The sequence below is a fragment of the Amblyomma mixtum genome, chromosome 10, assembly GCF_055824585.1.
Source record: "Amblyomma mixtum isolate Tamu chromosome 10, ASM5582458v1, whole genome shotgun sequence".
NCBI lineage: Eukaryota > Metazoa > Arthropoda > Arachnida > Ixodida > Ixodidae > Amblyomma > Amblyomma mixtum.
The window spans coordinates 92,733,640-92,759,399 of NC_143021.1; the positions used below are offsets into that span (position 1 = coordinate 92,733,640).

At 44.2% G+C, this 25,760-nt stretch overlaps 2 protein-coding genes across 2 annotated transcripts; one reads left to right on the forward strand and one right to left on the reverse strand.

The window, feature by feature from the left end:
- Positions 1 to 1,051: 1,051 nt before the first annotated feature.
- On the forward strand, positions 1,052 to 13,771 carry LOC149326431 (BEN domain-containing protein 5-like). The gene is made up of 7 exons (XM_089564577.1): positions 1,052 to 1,274; positions 3,133 to 3,221; positions 5,195 to 5,483; positions 9,980 to 10,027; positions 10,613 to 10,686; positions 12,083 to 12,305; positions 13,632 to 13,771. The coding sequence occupies exons 1-7, from the start codon at positions 1,091 to 1,093 to the stop codon at positions 13,739 to 13,741; spliced, it is 1,017 nt and encodes a 338-aa protein (XP_089420703.1). The 5' UTR covers positions 1,052 to 1,090; the 3' UTR covers positions 13,742 to 13,771.
- A 2,010-nt stretch (positions 13,772 to 15,781) lies between these two features.
- LOC149326432 (cytoglobin-1-like) lies at positions 15,782 to 23,381 on the reverse strand. The gene is made up of 2 exons (XM_089563816.1): positions 22,920 to 23,381; positions 15,782 to 16,292 (listed from the first exon to the last, which is right to left on the reverse strand). Exons 1-2 carry the CDS (start codon positions 23,379 to 23,381, stop codon positions 15,891 to 15,893), a joined length of 864 nt encoding a protein of 287 aa, XP_089419942.1. The 3' UTR covers positions 15,782 to 15,890.
- Positions 23,382 to 25,760: the final 2,379 nt, after the last annotated feature.

Consider the following 25,760-nt stretch of genomic DNA (forward strand, 5'->3'; position numbering starts at 1 on the left):
TAATTATTAAATGTTGGTTAACAAGCCTGCTAGTTAGCACGTCTTAGCTGCATTATGATGTAGTACACCACTGACAATGCTATGCCACAAAAAGCGCGCATATAATTCAAATAGCTTATTTTTAAAAATTGCAGAAAGTCTTAGGTGAAACACCCTGTATACAAAGCGGACTGCTTTATTCTGCTCAAAGAAGCAAGGAGGAAGCACTGAGTGAGCGTTCAAAGTGTAGAGTGACTGATTTTTTTTTTTTAAGATGCTGGTTCCGAAGTAATCTGCGAGATAGGGTGTAGCAAAGTGACCGAGGCGCCTAGGCGCCTTTCACCGCGCCTCGCATGGTCGATGCATGGTGTCATGCATAGAATCAGTTGAAACCCTACAGCAGCCAGGTGCGGAGAGGCGCAAGTTACGAATCTCTCCGTGGGCTTCTTCGAGGCGTGCCATTATAGTGTACTAATTCTAGTACACTATTGCCATGCAACGGCCCACGCCAACTGGCCACACCAACGAGCCAGCGGCCGGCACCGCTGATAAATTCCCTTCCTCGCACATAACCCGCCGGCCACTATTTTTTTACTGAAGCCTACGAAGAGAATTGCTCATTTCGTTCAGATCCACTTCACGTCCTGAAATCCACTAAAACAATGAGACCCACGAAATAAAGATTCAAAATCCGCTAAAAAATCTGCTAGCCGCTAGACGAACATTTTTCCCGCTAAGAGGCAAGAAAAGTCACTTAATTTAGCGGGAAAATCGCTAAAATGGCGACACTGAATTCTGCATGTACTTCGTATGAATTTCGAAGTCGAAATAAAAAATCATAAACTATTTGAGCAAAGTTGCTTGGACATTTTGCCTTTTCGTACATGAAAGCACGCATGTATATACGAGTACAGCTATAAATTATAACAGCACGTTTTACGTGGGAAAAGTACTTGTATGGTGGTACTATATTTTGCTGCGCATGATGCATGAAAGCCTATGCACGCCTTATAGTTTTGTCCGCGTAGTTGAGATGCGTCCATTGCCAAATCAAGGCGCGTCGCGTTGCGAACTTAGTGCGCATTTGCGGTTCGTTTTAATTGTTCCCGAAATGTTCGTCTACTGTGAGTACGTGTGTGATCATACAACTGCTGTTGTTGAACACACTAAAGTTCAGTCATTTGAACCAAAGAACGTCGCGGATTTCGATCCGGTAAAAAACTACAGCGTCTACTGGTGCGGCGACGACTTCACCGCTGGCGGTTACTACGATGCCAGAATCATACACATGACAGGTAAGTTGCCAAAAGGCCATCCATTGTATTTTTTTTTCTGCGGCTGACCAACTTTTTGCGGTATTAGGAAGGTGTATATACAAGCGCGTGCCCTAAGTATGCATGACTTCCGCACCTGTGCGCGCGCTGCTCTACGCAACGACACAACCGTCTTGAGAGCTCAAAATGGAGCACTTTCGGTGATCCATTGGCTATATTATAGATATTTGTCGCTTCGTCAAGGGCTCGTGAACATATTTTGAGGCATGACAAGTAAACCACGCAAAGCGCGCAAGTTGAGGTCGCGGGAAGCGGCGAATGGAAAACATGTGCTCTAAAGTTTCGATTTCTCTTTTTTTTTTGTAATTCTCGTATCTGCACCTGTCTTCTAGCGAATAATTATAACGAAAGGTTGCGAAGTTCATAAAATGACTCGTTTTCTTATGCGTAGTTGTCTAACATTGTCAACGAATTGCGCTTCTGATACCCCGCCGGTGCCTCCCGGTGCCGGTGCCGCCGGTTCCGCGGGTCGCGGTGCCTCGTGTATTTCGCGGGTTTCTGCTCGTGTTTTTAAGTTTATTTCAGTAAGTATTGGGCTTCATGTATAAGAAAAAAATGGCTTTATTGCACACAACAAGGCTTTGTGTACTACTAATTATACACTTGTATACTTCCTTCTTAACTATTGATGTCCCGGGGAGGACTATATGAGGGTATTAGTTTTAATGACTCAGTAACTGTTGCAGCTAGCGGAGCGTAAAATCCAAATGTTAAATCATCATACAAAGTTTTATGTAGTATGTATGTATACACGTATATATATTAAATTAAGGTATATTTTATAAATAATGGTAATAGTTTTAACTGCCATCCCTGCTGAAAAAAGTTCTATGTTGCAATAAACTCATACAGTTTATCATACAAATATCATAGACTTATCATACAAATCATAGAAAATTATCATAGAAATGACATACATTTCTATAAATCATAGTCATCATAGAGATGTCATAGAATATCATACAAATTGTATGATATATCATTCAGATTGCATGATATTCTATGATGAAGCCTCTATGAGGTTATTGCATCATAGAAGTTTTTTTCAGCAGGGATGCCCTCCTTGAGGCAAAACGCTGTGGGGTACATGTTGCTATAGTGGCTCAGCAGAGCATGTGTTTCTCTGTTTTTAGTGTTTTATAATTTATTACCATACAGAGTTCTTGCCCTCAAGGCAGGACAAAAGGAGGGGATATGTGCTCAACCTCAAACACTAAAATGAAGTGTGTATGGGCTTAGAAATTGTAATCTGGCTTTTACTGCTTAAGACGTTAATTAATGTGTCTTCAACTAATTCTTGCTCAACAAAGGACATATGAATGCAGCGTGAAGTACCGCAGCTGTGCCCTCTTGGTTTGAGCATCCACCTTGCGTGCAAGCGGTGTTGGGTTCAATCCCCATACAGTGCCCCCAGGTACTCAGAGATGATGCAGTGTGTGCAAGGTTTCCCTTGGCCTGGTGTTTGGCATATGTGCGGTAAAATGCTCGAAAAATGTGTCTCTAATTTCACCTTGAGTAGACGAAAATTCCTTGTGCCATGGTGCTCTTTGGACAAAGCTGCCTTTAAACCAGTAAGATCTGCAATCATCATCATCTGATAAGCTGCATACAGTATGATTGCAGTAGACGGAGAGGAACTTGTACACAGAATTCGCGGATGCAGGTTTGTTCCATTACAATACAAAAAAATTGAACATTTAGTAAAGGTTGTGTGCATATCAGATTTGAAAAATTCAAAATAATATGCAGTGCAGCTCCATGATACATTCTTAACCTTTTATCAATGCACATTGCTTCTAACTTTCTATGTGCTGTGCAGAATCAAAGGAGGAAATGGACATCTACAATGAAAAACGACACCGAAGACCTCTTATACCACCCGAAGGGAAGAAAAGGACAAAAAGAAAGGTAAAGTCATAGCTTTTAAAGGCTGGTAATATTACTTTCAAATGTGCAGTTTTGCACTGTAAAAGTGTGTGTCTACTTGATGAACAGCTCACAAGGTGGGGCTTGTGACTGGCCTTGAAGACAGATCATTGCCTCCAGATATCCACTTCTATTTCAAGCTGTAAAATATTTGATCCTAAGTAGGTTGTCGGGCAGGTGAGTTACATTTATTGAAAGCAGTGTTAAAAAATATGGACATGGGAAGAAGGTGTACACACGAAGATGAATGGACAGCTAATCTATATTCAGGGACTGCTCCACATTAAATACACTGCCTACTAGGATGCCGTGCTGACATTTAGTATGCTCCTTTCCCCACACACTCTTCCACGTGATTCCTGGCTCAACTTGGATCAGCTTGCAAGGTCAGCTGACCTTTGTGCACCAGGCTAGCAGCCTTCTTAGGGGTTGACTCTGAGTGACCAAACACAGTTCTACTGGGTCATTCCATGCCAAACACCCCAGACGTTGCACACAGCCATCTACAGTTTGTTCAAAAATATTCAAGGCAAGTTATGCTAATGTGCCTAATCAAAGCCTGAAACATTTTCGTTGAAAAAATTTATTTGTGAGGTCAGTGCAGTTTGAACATTTAGAGAAGGCTTTAATAAAAACACTTATAGTCGGATACAACTTAAGTCTGCAGTGAAGCTCCGCCCATATATTTAGCCTCCGCGCACAGAATTCCTCCACGACGAAAAAGTAGTCCGCTGCTTAAACGTTTCTGGTTAAATAAACAAAAAGCTTATCACACGAAAAAAATTATGAGCTTTTGAATTTTGATATGGGGATTGTTTGATAAAGTCAAACATTCAAGCTGATTTCGTTTACTGTTCCGTTTACAAAAGTCAGGCTGATTTTGTTTCTGTTCCAATTGGAAAGCGGCGACTGCGGTCCAGTGTTAGCAACTGCTGTTTTTTTAAGTTGTATTCTACTATAATATTAACATTTGGAAAATAATAACATTTAGAAAAGATTAATCATCATCATCAGCCTGCCTACGCCCACTGCAGGGCAAAGGCCTCTCCCATGTCACCCCCCCCCCCCCCCCAAAAAAAAAAAAAACTCTGCCTGTCGATGGAACTGCATAACCAGGCCTGAAGTGCGGCCTGATCTCGGTGACCAGAACCGGCAACGCACTTCCTCACCAGAGCAGGATTTGGCCACTCTGGTGTAGTACTTGGCCACAACCTTCTGTGAACAAACCAATTAAGAGAAAAGATTAATGAAAAACAAATTTTTAGAAAACACTCCACAATTTCTTCAGTGACATTTGCGCAGATTCTGGCTTTCGACATAAATCAGAGCGTATAGGTTTTTACGGCTCAAATCTTTTTTTTTAATTAAAGAAAATATGAAAATGCACCATTTCTGCTGTTTTTTTATACCAACTTGCTCTCGCAAATTCAGAAATAGCCGTTTGGCTTCTCTAGATGTCTAGAACTTATAACCAATGTTACAGGTGATGAAACTGTGTACATTGAAGTAAGAAAAATACTAAGGTTGCAAAAAAGTGCATTTTGAGCCAAAAACACTGGTTAATTTCACCCTGAGGTGATCCAAGTAAAAATACAAACAATGACAGGTTACATAGAACAATTTATTGCCTTTCATTTCTTACATTTTAATCGAGGTAATTTTTGTTTAAAGTGAGAAAAGAATTTTTGAAGTTGAGCTCTTGCGTCGGAAGTTGCAAGTTGCAGATATCGGAGAATTGCGACCTGCACTTGGATCTGTGAAGAGCCACATGTGGCTCGCGACCTACAGTTTGCCCCCCCCCCCCCCCCCCTACTCCTCCCCCTGTACTAGTGCATTGCACAACTTTCCCCATTATGCTGTGGCATGCTGCTGGCAGGATTAATCCTGATGGATTGCATATTTTGGTGTGCTCAACAGTTCAGCAGGAAATTTTAATTGCGCCTATTCAGTTGCAGGTGACAAAGTCAGCAAAAAAGCTACGGCTTGATGTGCAGCGCCAACAGGAGCTGCAGTTGATTGAGGAGGCAGTGGTGGATGGAGCCGTCGACATGGTTCCTGTTGGATTGCACAACGAGCTGAAGCGCAAAACAGAGGCCTTGGAGATTGAACTGGCTGCGTTGAAGCAAGCAAGGGGTGACCAGCCAGCTACAGCTGAATTTGAAGCTCTTAAGGACGAAGTTGGACAGCTCCGTATTCTGAATATGGAACTGCAGCGCAGCCTTACTTCCAAGCTCTTCGATGCTGGTAAATCCTCTTGAAAAGTTAGCTTCTTTGGAGCTGTTATGTCTTGATGCAGAGCATACTTTCAGATCCATCTACAGAATCATATGTAGTGTGAAACAATTTTTTGTTTCCCCCACACAGACACACACTTGTAAATGTGTTGTGAAGATGGTGGGGAACAGGTACTTCTAAACTTCTGAAATCCATCATAGCTGTGTGGAGGGATGCTTGTTGCTGTCGTGATTGCTTCCTCAAATTTCCAGTTAACTCGCTGGCTATAAGTTTCCAAAAAGACAAGAAGAGGATAGGCAGCTGGTCTGTGCAAAGAACCCTCGGTGTATCATGTGCCTTTTAACTCAACGGGAGATCATTAAGCATTAAAAAAGAATTTAAAATCTTTTTTTCTTTTTTGAGGCAGGCCAGGTTTTTTCATTTATCGGAAATTTTTGTTTCTGCATGTGCTCATCGCGTTCAGAATATATATCAGTGCATGCTCTGTCTATTCATTCATTCAATATCTTAGCTAGCGGAAGCTTCCTTAATTTCTTAGCTTTCATTTTCACTGCACATTCAAAAAACAGGGTGGCATATGCATGACTTTGGTAGCGCACATTAATGGCATGCCAGCACACAGTTCGGCACTGCTTATGTCAAGAAAAGTTGGAAAGGAGGCTAGTTGATGGTGGACGCGCATTGCTAAGTGGCCAAGTGAAATCTTAGTGCATTATGAAACAGTAATCTGCAGTATTTTTGTTGGGAGCTCAGAAGAAAGAGCATGTTTCGCTTCTATTTAGGCCATTATAAGCTGATGAGCTGCATTACAGAAATGATCTAGTGTTTTATGTAGCCCTTCGTGCTGAGTACCAGATTTCCATTGGGTATAAAGAACAATTGCATTGTTTTCAGTGAAAATTGAATCTTAGCCTCTTCACTGGTATGTTGTTGTTAATTTGGCAGCAAAGGACATAATTATTGCTGGTAAAATCAGATTGGAAATCTTTCCACTGGCTGATTCAAACTTTTGAAGTCTTTGCTGAAAAGGACAGGTTGCCACCGTTTTGAAGTTAATGATGGTCTAGCATATCCTCTGAGATGCGCGCAATAAAATTGATGTTGATACACATGCTTCATTCATGAGAACGGCCAGTGATGGCTACACCTGTATATCGTTTCTAGGTTCTAGCTTATGAAAGCTTTGTTTTCAGTTTGTTTTGAACACGCTACCGTACTGATACAGGTGAACTTAAATTTTTGTTTTGCGTCCCTTTAACATATTCCTCATAGATATTTCTTTGCTTCTAATTTAGGAAGACTACAAAAAAAATGAAACTAACATCATAAGTGCTGAATATTGTTCCTCGTTCATGCATTATAACTGCAGTGCAGTAGAATAAACAAGGTGTAAGCATTCTACAGTGCTGTTGTTTGGAAGATGCAGTGTGCCCACAACCATGCAGTGCCGGCACCAAAAAAAAATGTTCTAAAATAGGCTAGGTGCGGCTGTCACAGGACTGATCTGATTAGAAATCAGTGAAAAAGGTCTGATTTTTCCATGTGCATAGCTAGGCTTTTGATCATAAACAGGAAGCCTGAGTATGTCATAGCAGTTGCCAGACTGAAGCAGGAAGGTTAGCATTGTATTGAACAAATAACCCAGCCACAGGACGAAGGACAGGGAAGAGACAAGGTGCACACTGCGACTGAAACTAACAACTGTGCAGCAAGTTTTCTTGGGAGATGGATGTGCTTCATTAGAACACTGTTGTTAGTTCCAGTTGCAGTGTGCGCCTCGTCCCTTCCCTGTCCTTCAGCGTTTGCCTGGGTTATTTGTTCAATACAGTGCACCAGCTGACCCAGATCGCAACTTTTCTGCTAAAGTATGTACCAGTACTGCAGCCTGTGAACCATGGAATTATCCCTCCTGCGGCCTCAGTGTTTCAGAGTAGGCAAGGCAGATTTCGTTTGCTAACAGTATCCAACATCAGGAGTTCAGTTTCATGACACGCAGGTACTGCTTGCAACTATAGCAGAGATTTGGATAGCATGGTGGAAGGCGACAAGCTGGATAACATGGAAGTAAACTCTTGTATACAGGTAAAAAAAAAGAGTTGTATGAAGAAACCTAGCAAAGATTATCCGTAGCGTTGCATTGCTGTTTGTAAAGCCGATACAATTTCTTCCAGTGTCGTGGCACTGGTGAACATTGCCATAGGGGACAATAAATTTTTACCTTTTCTCTAAACTCTACTTCAGAGAAAATTTATTGTTCGATACGGCTATGTTTACTGAATTATGACATTGGAAGTAATTGTATGGGCTTTCCAAATAGCAAGGTAATGCTATCAGTAATCTTTTCTCGGTATTAAGTTGCGCTGTGAGCAAAATCATTAAGTGCCAGCTCACTGGCCTGCGTTTGATGAATTTATGTGATACCTGATTGGCACTAATATCCTCAGGTATAGGAAGCTGGAGTAATGAATTAACAGAAGTGTTTTAGGCAACTAAACTTATGCACTTAAAAACCGAATTATTCACTCTTATGTGCTATGATATGTAAGGGGGAAAGAAGGGATTACTTTTAAATTTATTTTTCTTTTTCAGAAGTGAGGCTGATATATGCAGCTGCCTCTGATCTTCCACTGAATATTGTGTATCAGCCCGCACTAGATAGTATGGAGAAGAATGGTAAGTAATTATTTGTCCACTTGCATTCTTTTACTTTCCCAAACTGATTTGAATGCCTCTGAAGCTCTTTACTTGTAATATCTGCAGGACAAGCCTCGGCGAGCGTTGCATCCCCACAGTGCCAAGTTCAGCATGGTAAGGTGTATACATTCTAAACACATATTGGTTTGTTGACATGTGGTTTGCTGGTGGCAGTTTCATGATATTTCAGGACGTGTGTTTGTAAGCAGAATCTGTAAACTTCTTGAACCTAGGGAGAGAACACTGTTTAGTTGAACCGGGTCAATTTGAGAGTTATCAGAATGATAGAGCACCATTGCATTACCATGTAGACTGACACAGATGCTATGCTTAACTCCTTGAAAGTGAGGCTAAAATGAAAGTGCTGACGTAAGTATACCTTTCACTGGCGAGACTTTGCACGGCTGCTTTTTCTGATGTGGCCGTGCAACAGTCGGAAGTACTGGCATGCCTTACTGCAAATAATTATGGAAGAGAAATTCCTCTGCAGCTCCTTTTAACTTGCTGCACCTGCAGGACAAGCTTCAACGAGCACTGCTTCCCAGAGCCCAGGTCTGCTTGGTAGGATGCTCTTTCATGTTTTGGGTTTAGTGATCTGACAGTTTAGCGCTGTTTTGGATCGTAGTCGTATGTTGGGAGAAAAAAGCCTCGGTAGTTGGCTAACTTATTACTTGCTGCACCTACAGGACAAGCTTCAACGAGCACTGCTTCCCAGAGCCCAGGTCTGCTTGGTAAGATACTCTTTCATGTTTTGGGTTTAGTGATCTGACAGTTTAGCGCTGTTTTGGATCGTAGTCGTATGTTGGGAGAAAAAAGCCTCGGTAGTTGGCTAACTTATTACTTGCTGAACCTGCAGGACAAGCTTCAACGAGCACTGCTTCCCAGAGCCCAGGTCTGCTTGGTAAGATACTCTTTCATGTTTTGGGTTTAGTGATCTGACAGTTTAGCGCTGTTTTGGATCGTAGTCGTATGTTGGGAGAAAAAAGCCTCGGTAGTTGGCTAACTTATTACTTGCTGCACCTGCAGGACAAGCTTCAACGAGCACTGCTTCCCAGAGCCCAGGTCTGCTTGGTAAGATACTCTTTCATGTTTTGGGTTTAGTGATCTGACAGTTTAGCGCTGTCTTGGATCGTAGTCGTATGTTGGGAGAAAAAAGCCTCGGTAGTTGGCTAACTTATTACTTGCTGCACCTACAGGAGAAGCTTCAACGAGCACTGCTTCCCAGAGCCCAGGTCTGCTTGGTAAGATACTCTTTCATGTTTTGGGTTTAGTGATCTGACAGTTTAGCGCTGTTTTGGATCGTAGTCGTATGTTGGGAGAAAAAAGCCTAGGTAGTTGGCTAACGTATTACTTGCTGTACCTGCAGGACAAGCCTTGACGAGCACTTCTTCCCTGGAGAGCCCAGGTCTGCTCGGTAAGATTCTCATTGTACTCCCGTGTTGGTTTGGTGATCTGAAAATTTTGGTCTGCTTCAAAATGTAGTGTTCATAAGCTGAAGCCGACTCGCCTGGGAAAGTTTGCTTAATGCTTGAAAGCCAATGAGCATCAGACCAATTTGATGTTGCTGAGAATTACTTAGCACCATTGCACGGCCCATGCAGTACGAAAAGAATGCCATGATTAATTCTTTGAAAGCAACAATACATGAAAGCACTTTCTGAAGACTACCTGTTCGTCTTACTGCCAAGGCTTTGCACGGCTTCTTTGCCTGCATTAGCCATGCAACAGTCTGGAGTGCCTGCGTGCCTTATTGCTAGTAATAGTGGAAGAATAACACATCTGGAACTCCTTTTTACGCACTCCATCCGCAGGACAAGCCTCGACAAGTGCTGGTCCCCTGGAGAGCCCAGGTCTACGTGGTAAGATTACTCGATTGTTGGTTTGGTGATTTGACAATTTTGATCCACTTCAAAATATAGTGTTTATAAGCTGAAGCTGACTTGCCTGGGAGAGTTTGCTTAATGCCTAAAAGCTAATGAGTGTCAAATAATTTTGGTATTTCTCAGTTATTTAGCACCATTGCATTCTCCATACAGTGCGAAAAAATGCTATAACTCCTTTAGAGTGGGAATAAATGGAACGCTTTCAGAAGATTACCATTTCCTCGAATGACTTTCCATGGTTGTTTTGCCTAATATAGCCACGCAACTGTCTAGATTATCTGCACACCTTAGTGCAAGCTTTAACTGAAGAGCAACGCCTCTACAACTACTTTTTACTTGTGTACCTGTGGTACAAGCCACGATGAGCACTGCTTTTTTTTATATCAGTTTCGGAGTAGAGGTACCACATGCAGTGTTTGAATATTCCAGCCCCCATGAAAAAGTTAAGTATATAAGAAGCTATGTTAATTGATCATTTTATGGTTTGATCATCCCTGTGCATGCACATTTTATACTTTTTTTGGTGTTCAAAACAAAAAGTCAATTTTCGTCTTTGTGCAGGAGAAGGAGGCCATGGCCACTGCCCTGTCACTGAAGCTGACATACAAGTGGGTTCCACCAGGGATGATGGAAAAGTAATCACCATTCTTTTTTACAAGCAAGCATGTAAACATCTGGTGGAGATGGTGTTCCATGGCTCCCAGTTTTACTGTAAGGACTGTGCTTTAAAATATAAAATATCTTGTCAGCTTAAATGGGACGACAAATTTCTTATGGTCTAAAGTAGGCTTTTTGAATTATTATAGATAGATGTGAACAGGCAGGCAGACGGCTACAGTATTCATTTTAAATGAGCCTCAGGGGAGCATTTATGGAGGGAGGTGGTGGGGCATTGGTAAATTTCACATAAGGAAAACATGCAGAACACCATTTTTTTTAACAAAAGGCGAAGAAATACATGGCTAAAATGTGACTGCTGCCCCAAGAGAGTGCCGTATATCCGACCCTATGTTAAATTAAGCCTACTCAATAACATTTTGAGTGTGCTTAATTTTTTGTTTAGTTTTAAGATTGCATAGGTCAGGAAGATAGCACCTCTAAGGGAATAACCTGTAGCACAAGCATATTAATTGATGCTTTTCGATGTGGCAGGAGACTTCACGCTGCTAATTGGGTGCTTGCAAGGAGAGTTAATTTGTCATACTGAACTGCTGTTTCATGTGAGCAGTAAATTTACAAAAGCCTCTCCTGCATTTCTAACCTGCTGTCAGGCACTTTAGTTGTGCAGCTGGTAAGCCTGTTCGCAACACAGGTGCATTGATCATGCTTAAACTGCTAACGATGTCCAATGTATTGAACAAGTTGCATAAGTCCATGTTATCATCAGTGGTGTGTTAGCTTTGAATATTTTGGGGCCAGATGTAGAATCCACTTTATCCTTAACTATATTGCTCAAAGACAAATTTAGGCAGTCGTTTTTGCATTCATGTCTAAACTGGAACACTATTTTTGTAAAGAACCCGTAGTAGCTTTTTCTGATTGACAGCTCAAGCTTTTGTGGAGTATGGAATTTGGAGCAATGTTTTGTATATTACGCGTTGCTGTTGTTATTGGAGTTTGAAGTCTTATGTGGGCAATACACTAATGTGACGCTTGAAAAAAGTGACAATGCAACACTCTAAAAACTCATAAGGTGTGGTAAACTGCTTTCATATGGATACTATTGTGATATTCATGACTTCTACATTTTTTGTGCTCCATGCCATGAGCCTCAGGAGAAAACAGTTGCCCAGCCTGTCATATTGGCTTTGAGGGGACTATACAAAAAGTGCTAAATAGCGTGACAGTTTTTGTTTTGCGTCATTGTCAAGTGACCTTAAGTCGCCATCATGTGCTAGAGTACTATGTAATGCTTGATAGTGCTACTGAAAGCTCCTCTGTCAAGGTACTTATAGCCTCAGAGCGCAGAAAGAGGTCTGAAAAAAATAGGCCGCAGGAAAGTATTAACAGCTGTGTGCACATATTTTGCAGGTCTATGCTGGAAGCGGTGCCTGGGTGGAGCCACAGGTGTGGACTAGGCTCTTCCAGGCGCCATCCGACTCGATGTTCTGCCGGATGGCGGCTCAGGTGTACTGGAGCACAGAAGAGTTAAAAAACAGGAGTGTGACTGGAACGCTTTCAAACAGAAGCCTGTCTCTGGGCAAGACAGAACCAAAGCCTGCATTGACGCCGCAGAAGCTGACTTCTCTGAAAGGTGTGTTGACCCCTTGGTGACTCTTTTGCTTTATGTCTAGCGTTGCTCAGTTAGTAAATGGCCACGTAACAATAATTTGGAACCTAAACTTCTCATCCTACCTTGTGGGCTGTGAGTTTTGGTACAAAAGGAAAAATGTTTCAATGACTGCACTTCAGGATACAACTTGTCCACAGGTTATTTACAAACACTAGACAAGCAGGAAGCTGTTTGCTGCAACTGGTCACATTAAATGCATCATCATTTGCATCATCGTGTACGTGCAAAGTATGTTAATAAAACTGGAATTGAACAAATTTAAGAAGTCATGACAGACCCATTGTTCAAGGAATTTCACCACCGGACAACACTGCTTATAGTTCACAGATCCAGAGCTGTGTCCTGTAATTATTGGCAGCTCACTCACTTTTAAAGTTATCATGTGTGCATTTTTTTCAATGCAGAACACTGCGCTATACCACAGCAGTTAATGAAGCTGGTTCTGCAGCAAGCTGTATTACTTGTTCTTCTGCTCTTAACTAAGAATTCATTGTATTCTGCCCATAGTTATTATTGAAGCGTTAAATGTTTGTCCGTGGCAGAGCTTACAGAGATACGGAGGAGAAATTGAAGTTGGCCTAGCTGGATGTAGCTCAGCAGTTTGAGATTGAGTTCATATATTTTAAGAAGGCTTCTCAAAAATTTGTTGTGGTGTGTGGAATTTAACGTCCCAAGGTTACTCAGCCTATGAGGGATGCTGTAGTAGTGTTCTGGAATAATTTTACATCACCAGAAGTGTTAAACCTTTACTGACATCGTCCAGCACATGGACGCCTTTTGCATTTTGCCTTCATCGAAATTGGATGGCTGCGACTGGGTTCGAGCCTGAATACTCAGGCTCGGTATCTGAAATCCTAACCACTAAGCAACTACAGCTAGTCCTTCTCATGAATATGTCGCAGTCTGCACTGACTACCTAAAAGCTCTTGACCGCGTCGAATCATCTCAGAAAAAAGTTTCTACCTTGCAGAGTAACATGATGGTGCTTTTATGCTGCCACTATTTTGTCAGTTTATTGTGTAAAATGTATGTTGCCAAAGGCAAAGTGCTACAATGCACTTGTATGAACCACCAGTGGCTATTGTGTTCCAGATTGGGCTGGCCCTTAGTCACAAAGCAATTTTTCATTTGGCTATATATAATGCACCATATGCAACTTTTGAAACTGCAGTCCTTGACTGCATTGGACTTCTTTGCTTTACTTCTTCTTTTGAGAGTTGCTTGTGGAAATCTTTCTGTAATGCCCCTCAATCCATACATTGCCCTTAATATTTATTCTTTCTGCAGCTTTGTTCCGCCTCTACATGGGGGACACAAGCCCAGAGGAGTCTGCAAAACGGCTGAAAGCGGTGCGCAAGCATCTTGCTCAGAAACTGGGTGATGTACAGCGCAAATAGTGCGCAACATAATAAAGGTGTTCTGTGAAATTTTTTGTGACTGTTATCTAGAGACACACATTTTGCTAAAAAAGTTATTGCACCATTTATTTGCAGCATGCAGAAATAATTTTCAGTTTATCCAAGTTCTCCTTTTCAAGTATTCAGATAATCGTTTTAAGCTTGTCCAAAGATACCAGCAGGATTGTGTGTTGAAACAACGTGAAGGTGCCATGGTCATGTGTCTGCGTGAGCTTCATGCTCACGGGCCAACAGGCCTTCAGGCATGCACAAAAGCAGGCCATTACCAGTAGGCCGACACCACCAGGCCAATACCAGTAGGCCGATTCCAGTAGGCCGACACCATTAGGTCCAACACCAATAGGCCCGACAGCAATACACCCAACACCAATAGGCCCGACACCAGCAGGGTCCCAATTTACGGATTGCCAACAGACCTACAGCCTGTTGGATTTTCTGATAGGGCCATGACATCACTTGAGGGTTAATGTTGTAAAAGGCCACTTTTTTATTTATTAAACGATGTGTCACGATGTGAAAGTCCTCTTTGAGATCCGCAAACGCACTGTCCACGTTCAGGCGCCTGTCCCAGTGCCAATGTGAGGCCGTGGCAAATTCAGTGAACTGCGTAGTACACTCTCTCCAACACCGAACTTGTGAGATGAATGTGGGTTTGGATACTGCGGACTGCACTTTGCTTCTGCACACTTGGTACGATCCTACCAAAACTATTGCCACTAGCTGCAGACGAGAAGAAACTTCAAAAACATGCTGCAGTCAACGTTCAATAACCATATCGAACGATGCCCTTCAACAGTTTGCAACTGATCTGGAGGTGTACTTTTGTGGGTTCAGTATGGTGCGATCAGCACTGAATGTAGGAGGTATCAAGCCCACGTCATAGGCAGCATCGAACATTTCCAACAATGCATGTGCTAGGCAAGGCAAGAAACGTCATATAAAACTCACTACTAAGACAATCAAGGTCAGGATGTTTCTGGGCCTACAGAGCAGAAACCGACAATTTGGCCTTCAGTGAAATAAGAGGACCTTGAATAACTGTACGCTGCTGGTCTTGAAGTCGTGGAAACACTCCTTTTAAGAAACTTAAATTTGACCCACTAACCTGATTACCACTAACCTCTGAGACCCGATTATAATAGGCAAAAAATCACCAAGATGCCTATCGGGCAGGTATAGCTTCTGTATCAAATTTCTAAGAGTGCATTGGAAAGAGCGACCTACCTTTTATCATTAAACTTGCGGTGATATGGTTGGTCGTTAACGACCCTCCGTGTTTACGAACTAGGCATGACAACCTGATATTTTTTCTGCGCTGAAGTGCTGTATCTGTACATAGGCATCATTGTAACTAATAATGATTCAGCTGCAATTCTTCCCAGCTCATGCAGGTAATTTAGGCTTATTTTCCAGTTCACGAAGGTAAAGACACTTCAGGGATGAGATGCGGGATGATTATTAAGCGGCCAAATTCTAAACTTCCTGCTAACGAGGTCTTAAGCACTCGCGCTCTTGCGGTTCATGTCAGCAAGCCGGTTTCCCAGTGAAGCCTCAACAACAACAAAAAAACGTATGAGATAGCCCTCCGCAAAATATAATCTACGCCTCCCATAAAACAGCGTTGAGAGATTTCTTCACTGCACCCAGGAAGCAACAACTGTGGCTGTTGAGTGGCTCTGAATCTCACGTCTCAAAAGCAGCGTAGTCCAATGCATCAAATTTCTGAGGGCTTTGCGCATGAGCAGGAAAGTTTGGAAATTCGATTAACTTTCCCCGGCATGACAGCGGGAATTGTCACTAAACGCACTCCAAGCGGGCAGAGGTCCAGAAGCCGTACGCCCTTACGATTTAGTTAGAACAAACGCTGGACGCTTGTTTTCACAAAAAAATCCGTCGGCGAAAAAAATCGAGATTAACTTGAATTCAAGGCGAAACTTTGCGCCAGAAAATCTACGTTACTGCAAGGGCAAACAAATTACGCCGAGACTTAAATTGGAATGCATGCGTCTATCTAATAACGTCAGTGTAGCAAAACCAGCACATCACAAAGATCTGAGCTAAGCGTCTACGAGTGCCATGTTGACGAGATTGAAGCCCATGTCGTGCGTGGGGCCCCGTGCTTCCTTGTTCAGGGCTTTTGTTTACGGGGCCCTTCTCTCCCGCTCTTCCCCGCCTTCTCTTTGGCGCTCTTCTTCTTGGCTGCGCTCCTGTCCTGCCGCGACGCAGCGTCGGCGTCCGCCTTGTGCCCCTCGCTTCCCGGCCTGGCCTCGGCGGGGCCGGCGGTTTGCTTGCGGATAATGCGCGGCGGTCTCTTCGGAGCCGCCGCTTCGTCAGCCGGTGCCTTTCTGCGATCACTGCCACCCACGTTGCTCACCGTGGCGGTAAACAAGGGTGTCGACGTCAGCATCGTCTCGTCCTTGAAAGATGAGGCGCGGCTGTAGTAGTCCGATGCCGCAGAAGCAGTCGAGGCCCTCTCGGCGCGCTCCGCGGCCGCTTTCTCGTACACGTCCTGGCATATGGCTACCATGCACTGCGCAAAAATCAGCGCGGAAGAGGCAGCGTAAGCCAGTGTGAAATGGCATGGTATCCTGGCTTAACGGTCGTGAAGCCGTACGTGGGCCATGATAGGAGACGTATGAAAACGACACCGATTGATTTCAAACGCAGAGAGGTTTGATCACACGCTCACTTCGCTAAGCACACGGGACCTATTTGCGTTTCGCCTTTATCAATGTGCGGCCCTCGCAACCTACATTTAAATCAACGACTCAGGGCGGAGCAACCGAGCGTCATAGCACCTTAGCCGCAGCAGCAGGTGTCTATGAACAGCGTTTGTCCAAAGCAAACAATCCAAAGTGTTTTCATCAGAGCAGTGCTGTGGGACTCTTGTAGCATCCTTACAAGTAGCAAGATTTTTCGCGCGACGTCAGTTCCTGCCACCTTCAACAGATTTTTTAATGCTAGCTGTGCTTACGAACCCACATTATAAGGCCAAGAATAAAACCAATTGCGCTGAATACTTTTGACAAACGATATAGATGTGCACCGGGCCTAATTCCGTTCAGGGCTGCACCGATTAACGACGGCAGCGGCTTTAGAGAAAGAATGAAGGGAGGGAAAGAGAGAATCAAAGCATGCCTAAATCGAAAACTCTAGCTCTCAACGCCCTACAAGAGATTTGTAGAGTGCCGCTAACACAAAAATGAAGCGCAAGCAGCGCACTTCGCAACTCTGACCAAGATTTGAATAGGTGAACGTTGCTGTAGTTAAACGAGCCAGTCTACTGAGCGCTTGACTAGTTTAACTCATTTTCTAATTACACAGGCCTAGAGAGTTTGATCGGCGCTACTGGTGCATCACAACTCAATGCGAAATGGTGACTGATGAACAAGAAACCTTCAGCATGTTTACATTCCTTATTTCCGCCAAAGTAAATAGTGGTAACTGGAGAGGATTCTTGAAACTTCCACTTTTAGAGCTGCATGTTTTTTTTCAGACAGAATTGGCATTTTATCAGTGTTTTAATCCCTACGCTATGGTGTCATCCACGGCTGTTGTTCAAAACGAAAAAAAAATCAGAAAATTTCACGACATGATTCATGATACACACGCTCCACAGACAACAAAGTACAAAAGAAACAAACCGCAGGCAAATGCTAACTATCATCTTAAAGGCAGTGCCGATGGAAAAGGAAATAAACAGAGAAAAATCTGAAAGAATAAATGCAGGCAACCACCGGAAACTGGGCACGTCACGACCGCGTGGAGGGAAGGTAAAACGCATTCAAAGAAAAAGCACCCTTAAGTAGTAAAAGAATTCGGAGTAGGTCCTTAAGACTTCTTCTGTCTCAAAATGCGAAAGCATTAAAATGCTGAGTCATGCTACGTGTCACGATTACTATGAGTCATAACGATGAGTATGAGACATAACTATGAAGCATCACCATGCAATATGCTTCTAAAGTTCTAAAGAAACTCTGTACCCCTACTTAACCTTGCCTGTAAAGTACATTTCAGAATGATTATTAGTCGTGACTATGGCTACAAAGAAGTACAAGGCATACTATTTGTACAACTCTATACACCGTACATTGTGTCACTTACAGAGTGCTCAGTAATGCTGCTGAGTCATGCGTCATGACTATAACGGCGCTACCTGGAAGGTCTGGGTCATGCTACGTCGCAAAAGGAAAGCGCTAAGTCGTGCTATGTTGCGGAATGATTATTAATCTTGAGGAATGACTGACTACGCGTCATGACTACGCATGCATTGTACGAAGTCTATGGATACAACTTAAATTACGTTACTTGCAAAGCGCTGAAGTAACACAGTCTGATGGGCTAATTGGTTCATGATCTGTTTTGAATGGCCGTGCGCTAATCAGACGTTCGCAGGAAAGAAGTATAGACGACAGGAACGAATCGAATGGACTGAGGACATAGTAAAATGCCCGTAGCAGATGATATGTGCTGAAGTAAAACTTTTTGATGGGCTATTTAGTAAGCGATCTTTTTCGAAAGGGTGTACGCTAATTAGGCATTCACCGGAAAAAAGAAGAGACGACAAGAGAGAAGCGCGTTTATGTCCGCCCATCTCTACTCTTTTTTTTCCTGTGAACGTCTATATAACGCATAGCCTTTCAAAGAAAATCTTGTAAAGCGCTGAGTATATTATTCACGAGGGTGGAAATATGGGCCAGTCGGTACTGATCCATAACACAAGAGTAACTCAAAACCAGGACGAGGGAAAAAAAGGGGACAGAACACCCATTAACAACACAGCCGCTACCTTCCGACTGAAGAAGAAAGCCGAAACCAACTAAGTGAATTGAACCTGAGCAAAAGTAGCGCATGCGCTGACCTAAGAGAAAAAATAAATCGAAAAAAGATGCGATAAAAATGGGAGATCAGGGATGTTTTGAACCTAAGAAGGCCAGCTCCCGTTTAGACAAGTAAATGGACGGTGTACTAACACAGTTATCTTGTGAGGCAGAAATCTGCGCACCTTCCACAATTTCGCCAGTTAGCTTACCCCCTTATCTGTACTCTTGGCAACGACTGAGCATTTATCCAGAAAAGGTACACACTTGCACTCTTTGCAATGTGAAGCTAGATTGCTGCCGGTATATGTGTTCATGTTGTTATTGTGCTCCCGAAGCCTCGTTCAGGCACCTACCAGATTGTACAATATACTGCTTGCTACAAGAGAGCGGAATACTGTACACAATGCCCTCAGTGCATTTAACAAATCTTTTCCTGTGGTGGATGGTAAACATTGACTTTTGGGAGCGATGTGCGGAGGGGAGGGATCTTTTGCATAACACACTGATTTTCTCTGGAGCTGAAAACACCACGCGAACACTTGCCTTTTTTCCTATTTACTTAAGATATCGCGCAAGACAATGGATGTAAGGAATGAAAGCCACCTCGCTCTTCGTTTCTTCTGTGTTATAACATTTTTTCCGGAGTTTCTTTTCAGGAGGTTTTCGGCGACTCAACCCACTAAATCCTTAGGGTATCCTGCTTCGAGGAACCTCGCAAGTTGTTCATGAAAGCTAGATGTGCATTGGTGGGGGAATGACTTTTCTAGGGCATTTTCCATGCAGAGGTTAATGATGCCTCGTTTCACGAGTTTAGAATGAGCTCATGTATATGGTAGAAGCGGATTGTTGGCGCGAGATAAATAGCAGCAGCAAACGTGGTTGTCCATGAATTTAAGCCGAATATCAAGAAATGTTTTCTCTGAGTCAGTAGGCATTTCCCTAGTCAATAGCAGCGGGTGAAAACACCCTTTTCAATTGTCAAAATACATCGTGGGAGGGAACAGCGCGAACAAGACGACAGACGAAGCAAGAGGACACAAAGACGAGCGCTGACCCGTCGTGTACGCGCTCTTCCTTCCCACGATGCATCATTACAAACTCGCCCAGCTATTCATCCTTCTTCAATGGTCAAAATGTCTAAAGTATCGGCCTCCAGGCTCGATGGTGTACAATTAACAAGGAAGAGAAAATCAGCAACCAATCTGAAGGTTCTATTCAAGCAAGAGTTTGCAAGTCGCTCTTGGAGGATCCTGTCAAGGTGTGCAAGGTATAGGTTACGAAGTGCGGAGGCCAGGCATTACCCAATGCATATTCCCTGTTTTTGAATGTACGGAGCGTCTTGAAAATTTATGAAAGTGGAGCGCACATAAAACAACAGGAATTCTAAAAGACTATCAATAGACAGCCCTGATTCAGTTTGAAAAGCCACCGCACTGTAATGAAGGATCGAGTCTTCAACTGTGGTCAGTAGGTTATCGTCAGGCAAGGAGTAATTTAAGTCTTTAACGTCAATGGGGAAGCCGAGAAGGCTCTTGTCGGAAAACGATTTTACAATTTTAACAACTTCTGAATTTCTTACAAGGAACGGGTCATTGACAGGCGAAATATTATGTTTTTCTTGGAGAAACAGAGCGATTGACTTCTGCCAAGTGTCCTGTTCAGAAATTATTTCCCTAAGGGGTGGATCAACCTTATGAGTCTTTGCGCTGAAAAACACTTCAAAGAGACGCTTGCTATTTTCAACGCTCTTTGCCACTTTCGCAAGATTGAGCTTGCCACATAGCTGCAGGGCTTGTGCCTTAAGCTTGGGAAAGAAGGCCTTTCTGTTTGGTTTGGTTTGGTTTTATGGGGTTTAACGTCCCACAGCGACTAAGGCTATGAGAGATGCTCTAGCAGGCCTTTCTACGGGATGGCCTTCTTGGGTTCAAAATATCTCTAATCTCCCGTTTTTAATCGCATCTTTTTTCGATATATTTTTTCCGCTAGGTCAGCGCATGCGCTACTTTTGCTCAGGTTCCGTTCACTTGGTTGGTTTTGGCTTTCTTCGTCAGTCGGAAGTTAGCGCCCGTGTTGTGGGTGTGTGTTCTCTCCCCTTTTGTCCTTTTGTCCGTCGTCGTGGTTTTGCGCTACTCTTATGTTATAGCGCTGAGTACGATACCTTTCACAATGACTATGAGTGATGACTAACTACGAGTTATGAATATCATAGAACAGGTTACGCTTCATCGTACATGATTTTGCATGCTCGCTCACATGTCTTGTGACATCGCACACCGCCGTTGGGTATCGTCCTGGTTTTGTTCGGAAAACCGCGCGGAATTTCGTGCAACGCACGGCGGCAGACGCCGGCTTTTGTGCTTACGGGACATGTAATGCTTTCGCAATACCCCCGAAAACAAAACATATATTCGGAAGCAGGATAGTATGAACAAAAATAAATGTTTAAGTTAATTTATTTTGTCGGTTCTAACATCCCTAAATGAATTAGGCTTTGGGACGTCGTAGTGAAAGCCTCCGGAACTATCCACCACCTGGCTCTTTAACGTGCACTGACATCGCACAGCACACGGGCCTGTAGTATAAATTGAAACGTAACCAAAACGGGCAAGGGTCGACAAAGAGAAAGCACGTCATTATGTCGACACACCAAACAAAACTGTCGCAAAGATCATTACGCGATTGCTTCCTTACAGACGAGATAAGCTTATCAAGCATGCAATACAGCAGGCCCGTTCGCGGATGAAATTCACTCTGGCGTGCTACTCAATCAGTGAATTCGGTGAGCTAGTGCCACAAACAGAAAAAAATTCATCAGAAGACTTAACCACAGCAGCAGCTTGGGCTTGACGGTTATTCATCTCCAAGTGGCAGCGCAAAAACACAGACAGACACATGGAACTAAAAAACACAACGAGCGCTCGTTGTGTGTTCTAGTTATATGCGTCCCGTCTGTGCAATCAGCACAAAAAGCGACGTCCATCGACGTGGCAAATAAGAGGATATGGCGCGTTCAGGTATCGTAACGGTTTGCTCGTCCGCTCAAGGCATGACGGCTGGTAGTGGCTTCACTAAAGACCGTGGTTGGTAGGCGTGTAGCCGATGCCTCAATGAGGTTTTCATTCCGGTGAAGCGAACGTTTTATACAATTTTCAACTGTAAGGGACAGAGACACCTTAGTTCGATGAAAGCGAACACTCACGACACAGCAGGCCGGGAAATGAGCATATTATCCAAATGGGCCTCTCGGACAAGGTCGTAAAAACCTCTTATTTGCGTCGCGAGAGCTGTGTGGAATTATATGATGTACAGCTTTGGTCGGTTGAGGGGCGGGGAGGGGGGAGGAGGCCTACCCTGGAAATGGTAAAAATAGCAAACGTTTTAGTGCAGCAGCTCTGCTAGTGTGGTTTCGGGCATGCGAGCCGGACTGTGGGCAACCTGCCATGTGTGTACACCTTGCAGCAAACAATCTCGGTGAAGACCTTTATGGTAAATATTTGCCTTCAGGGAAGGCGCATTTGTGGGAAAGACTTTTGGTCGAAGGCCTTATCTTAAAGACGTTCAAGGGGAAGGTCTTCAAGGTAAATCTATTCTAGAAATGTCTTTAAGGGTTATTAACCTTTGGCCTTTACGGACCTTCTGTGCCCACCCCACCGTAACTAGTGACACTCCACGATGCTGGCCCACCGTGCTAAACCGGCTGTTAATTTTTCTTCGGCATTGAAAATTGATATATATAATTAGAAGTCCACGTATATTTAGAAGGCTGTTGAGCCACTCGGTCTTGTTCAAACCTTTCTCGCGGAAGCATAGATAAACTCGTGAAATTGCAAAATGGCTTCGAGGCCCTCCTTGTGAATTTTTTTGAAATCTGTGACGCGCAGAAATGGCCGAGGGAACTTATTTGCGTTTTCGCTCTGCAGCCAAGTGTCGTTACTTCTCAGTATACTGGATCCACAGATCGGAGGTATTAGATGGATCTTTGTTCTGCTTATCCTCTACGCTTAGGAACAATTTTTTACAAGTTACTCTGAATAATGAAATTCCCTCTGGTGCGTGTGCAGTTTGCATGGCTCCTACAATCCCAATTCTGGATTACACTGCTTCTCCGAGGCGTTACTTGCCCGTCAGCAATGGTCAATGTTTATAGCTGCAGCGGCAGGCAAGCCATAATGTACAACTTACATGAGCCTTGTATAAATTATATGAGTTCTAGTCTGCTGTTTTTTGCACCAAATACCTTTGCCTTAGCGCATTCGCATGAGAAAAGGTCGGCTTCGTTCAGCTGAATGTGTAGCGCAGGCTGGAAGCTAAGCGGAGCCAAATGGATTACTCACCGCGAAGAACTTCCGCCAGGCCTCGACGGCAGCTGGCGTCATGTGCCGTTCATCTGTGTCCTGCAGCGTATCCACCACAACCTCGCCCATCACCTCAAAGTGGAGCGGCTTGACCCCCTTACGGCGCACGTGCTCGGTGGTGTTGCGCCGCACCAGTATCTCGAAGGTGGCCGGGTCGCGCAAGCTCTCCACCATGGAGGTGATGTGGTATCCGATCGCGCATCCGTGCGCCCTGAACGTTGGGTCTTCCTTGAGCGCCCCGACGGGCTTACCGCGGAAGGGCTTGAACAGTTGAATGTAATCGGGGTGCCTGATGAATAGGGAGAGGAAAAGGATGGCGCCGTACTCGGGGTTCTCTCTGCTGAATTTGCGCCACGTCTGCTGGACGAGCTGCACCTCGATTTCCGTCAAGCCTGTGAGCTCGTCCGGCAACTCGCCGGTCTTGCGGTGAATGTTGCCCATTCCCACGTCGAAGGCTTCAGGAGAAGACAATGTCGGCTCGCTGCGCCGGCTGGCAAGCTCTGCGTTGTCTGACAACAAGGACGTGGTTGAAATGGCGTATGACGACCTCTTCTTCTTCAAAACAAAGCGGAGTGCTAGGATATCCATGTTGTTGTTCTGCGTCAGCAATGTAGTGGGTTTTTGGCCGTATCTAAAAAGCATGTAGTCGTAGCACCAGATATTCTTCCTTTGTTTTCTCTACAGATGTGCGAAATTGCAACAATACTTCTCACATAAGGGGAGATCAAAAAATAAAGATCTACTGAAGAAAGACTATGAAGGAAGACCCCCCTACCTTGGCCAATCCTCCCGCGTGGTTATGTGCCTTTTTCATGTGGAGAAGAAGAAGAAGAAGAAGAACAGTTATTTCGATTTGCTTGGATCAGGATCAACCACCGCTTCGCGAGGTATTGCTGTAGTACTGCGATGGGAACGCCCAGACCTCCCTGGAGGTCCCCACCGTGTGCAAGATTTTTTTTTACGTTTTGCGTTCTGTAATCGATTAGAGTGGCATTAGTTGCATCTGCCTGTTTCATATTTCGAATGGCTGATTCGAAGTCAGTGCTTTAAAAGGCAAAACTTGCTAATGCGGCAGAACTTCAGTACAAGAACCATGCTTACATCATAATTGAATCAGAGCCAAAGGTAGGCAAGATGAAAACTGCTCTGACCATCTGGAGGATGTAGACATTCCTTCGGAACGCCCTAAAATCTACCCTACAGAGTGGAATCAGCCGCGGCTGGAATCTTGTGGTTGACGAAAATGGAGGAATCGTTCACCTTGAATCGGGGTATCGGTAGACACTGGCTGATGGTGTCACTGTCAGCGATGTACCCCATCTGTTAGTGCGTGTGGAAGCTTTATTGAGATTTCTGGAAGGTCGTCATTGTTCCTGCGCGGCCACAAAGAGGGCCATGTTCCTTGTCACTGGCCTACTCCGCTGTGATCATTGCTTGTTTTGACCACTCTGTGGAGAAGTGCACAGTGTCCCATTCTGATAAACTGCAGGGTGCTACTCATACGACGGATTACACCCTGTAGGAACATTGCGTGAATGCAACCGAACTTCTCGATGCGTATGGCGCGCTTCACCCTTGTACCGATAGAAAGAAGAAATGATATTTGTCGTATGAAGATAGCATGGTTTCTGACCCTTGCACTTGCGCTTGCTGTGCCTCAGTGTGCTGGGAGAGAGCAGCTGCCTGCTGACATCGAGCCTACAGCAGACACCTGTGTAGAGGAAGTGCCTGTCGTGCGCACTTTGCCAAAAACATTGGGATTCCGAGTGATGGCTTTGTGGCTACCAAGACGTTCCATAGCGCTGGTCGTGCAGACGAAGTTGCTGGCCTGAGTGGATATGCCGTGTAACACCAAAAGAGCCATTGTCTGTTCCACATCCAGGCTAGCGTACATGTTCTGGTCCGTGCTGGACAGACATGGTTGCTGTGAAGTTCGCTGAACTTTCATGTGTGCCATCCAGCCTCCAGCACAGTGCACGGAGCGAGACTTTGCCATGTGCACCTGTCCCCGGTCGAAGGGTCAACGAATTCATGGAACCGCGGACGCACGACGGAGACTAGGTGGCTGCTCCATTATAGCTGGCGGCACCGTCGCCAGAACGCCCGTTCTGTCTTCGTCTTGCCTCCCCACCACAGAAACTTTCTAGCGCGCAGCGTTCTACAGTGCAGTGTTTGAATTCCTGTAGTCGTCGTGTTTGTGGCCGGCGGATGTTTTTTTAAACCTTCTTACTTCCCTTTGGATTACTGTGAAGACGCAGGTGTGCGGTGGACGATCGGTACGCGATGCGGAGCCGATGGGTCTCTGAGCGTCCGATACTCAGAAGAGGCCCACAGTTAAGCTGTAGTTGCCACTGGACGCTGGACCCCCCACCTACAGCTTTCCTTTTAATTTATAAGGAACTTTCAGTGATTGTTCCCGTGGCATACGTGTGTCCCGTATGCACGTGCCTGGAGAGGGAAACGAAGACGAAGGCAGAGGTTCGGAACGCAGCAAGTTCAGTGCTGTTTGTATACGTGCTCGGAACCTCTCCTTTCCCAAATATTTGATTACCTAACATCCTTTCCCCAGTCTTTGGATGGCTGACGGAAACTTTATTGTCCTTTCCCTAAGCATCGATTGGTGAGAAGTGTCGCCTGTGTTATTATTGACTGCAGTCCCCGCCAAGAGCGGAGACAGAAGGCTTAAAACGGAACGCTCTCGGTTAAATGGGGCTGATTTCGTGTAATCAACGGTTCAGTCATGTTGTAAATGCTTTTCTCTTTGCTTGTTTCTTATCGTTTATTCATGTATTAATAAACGGTTAACCTTCTTGTCCCGCC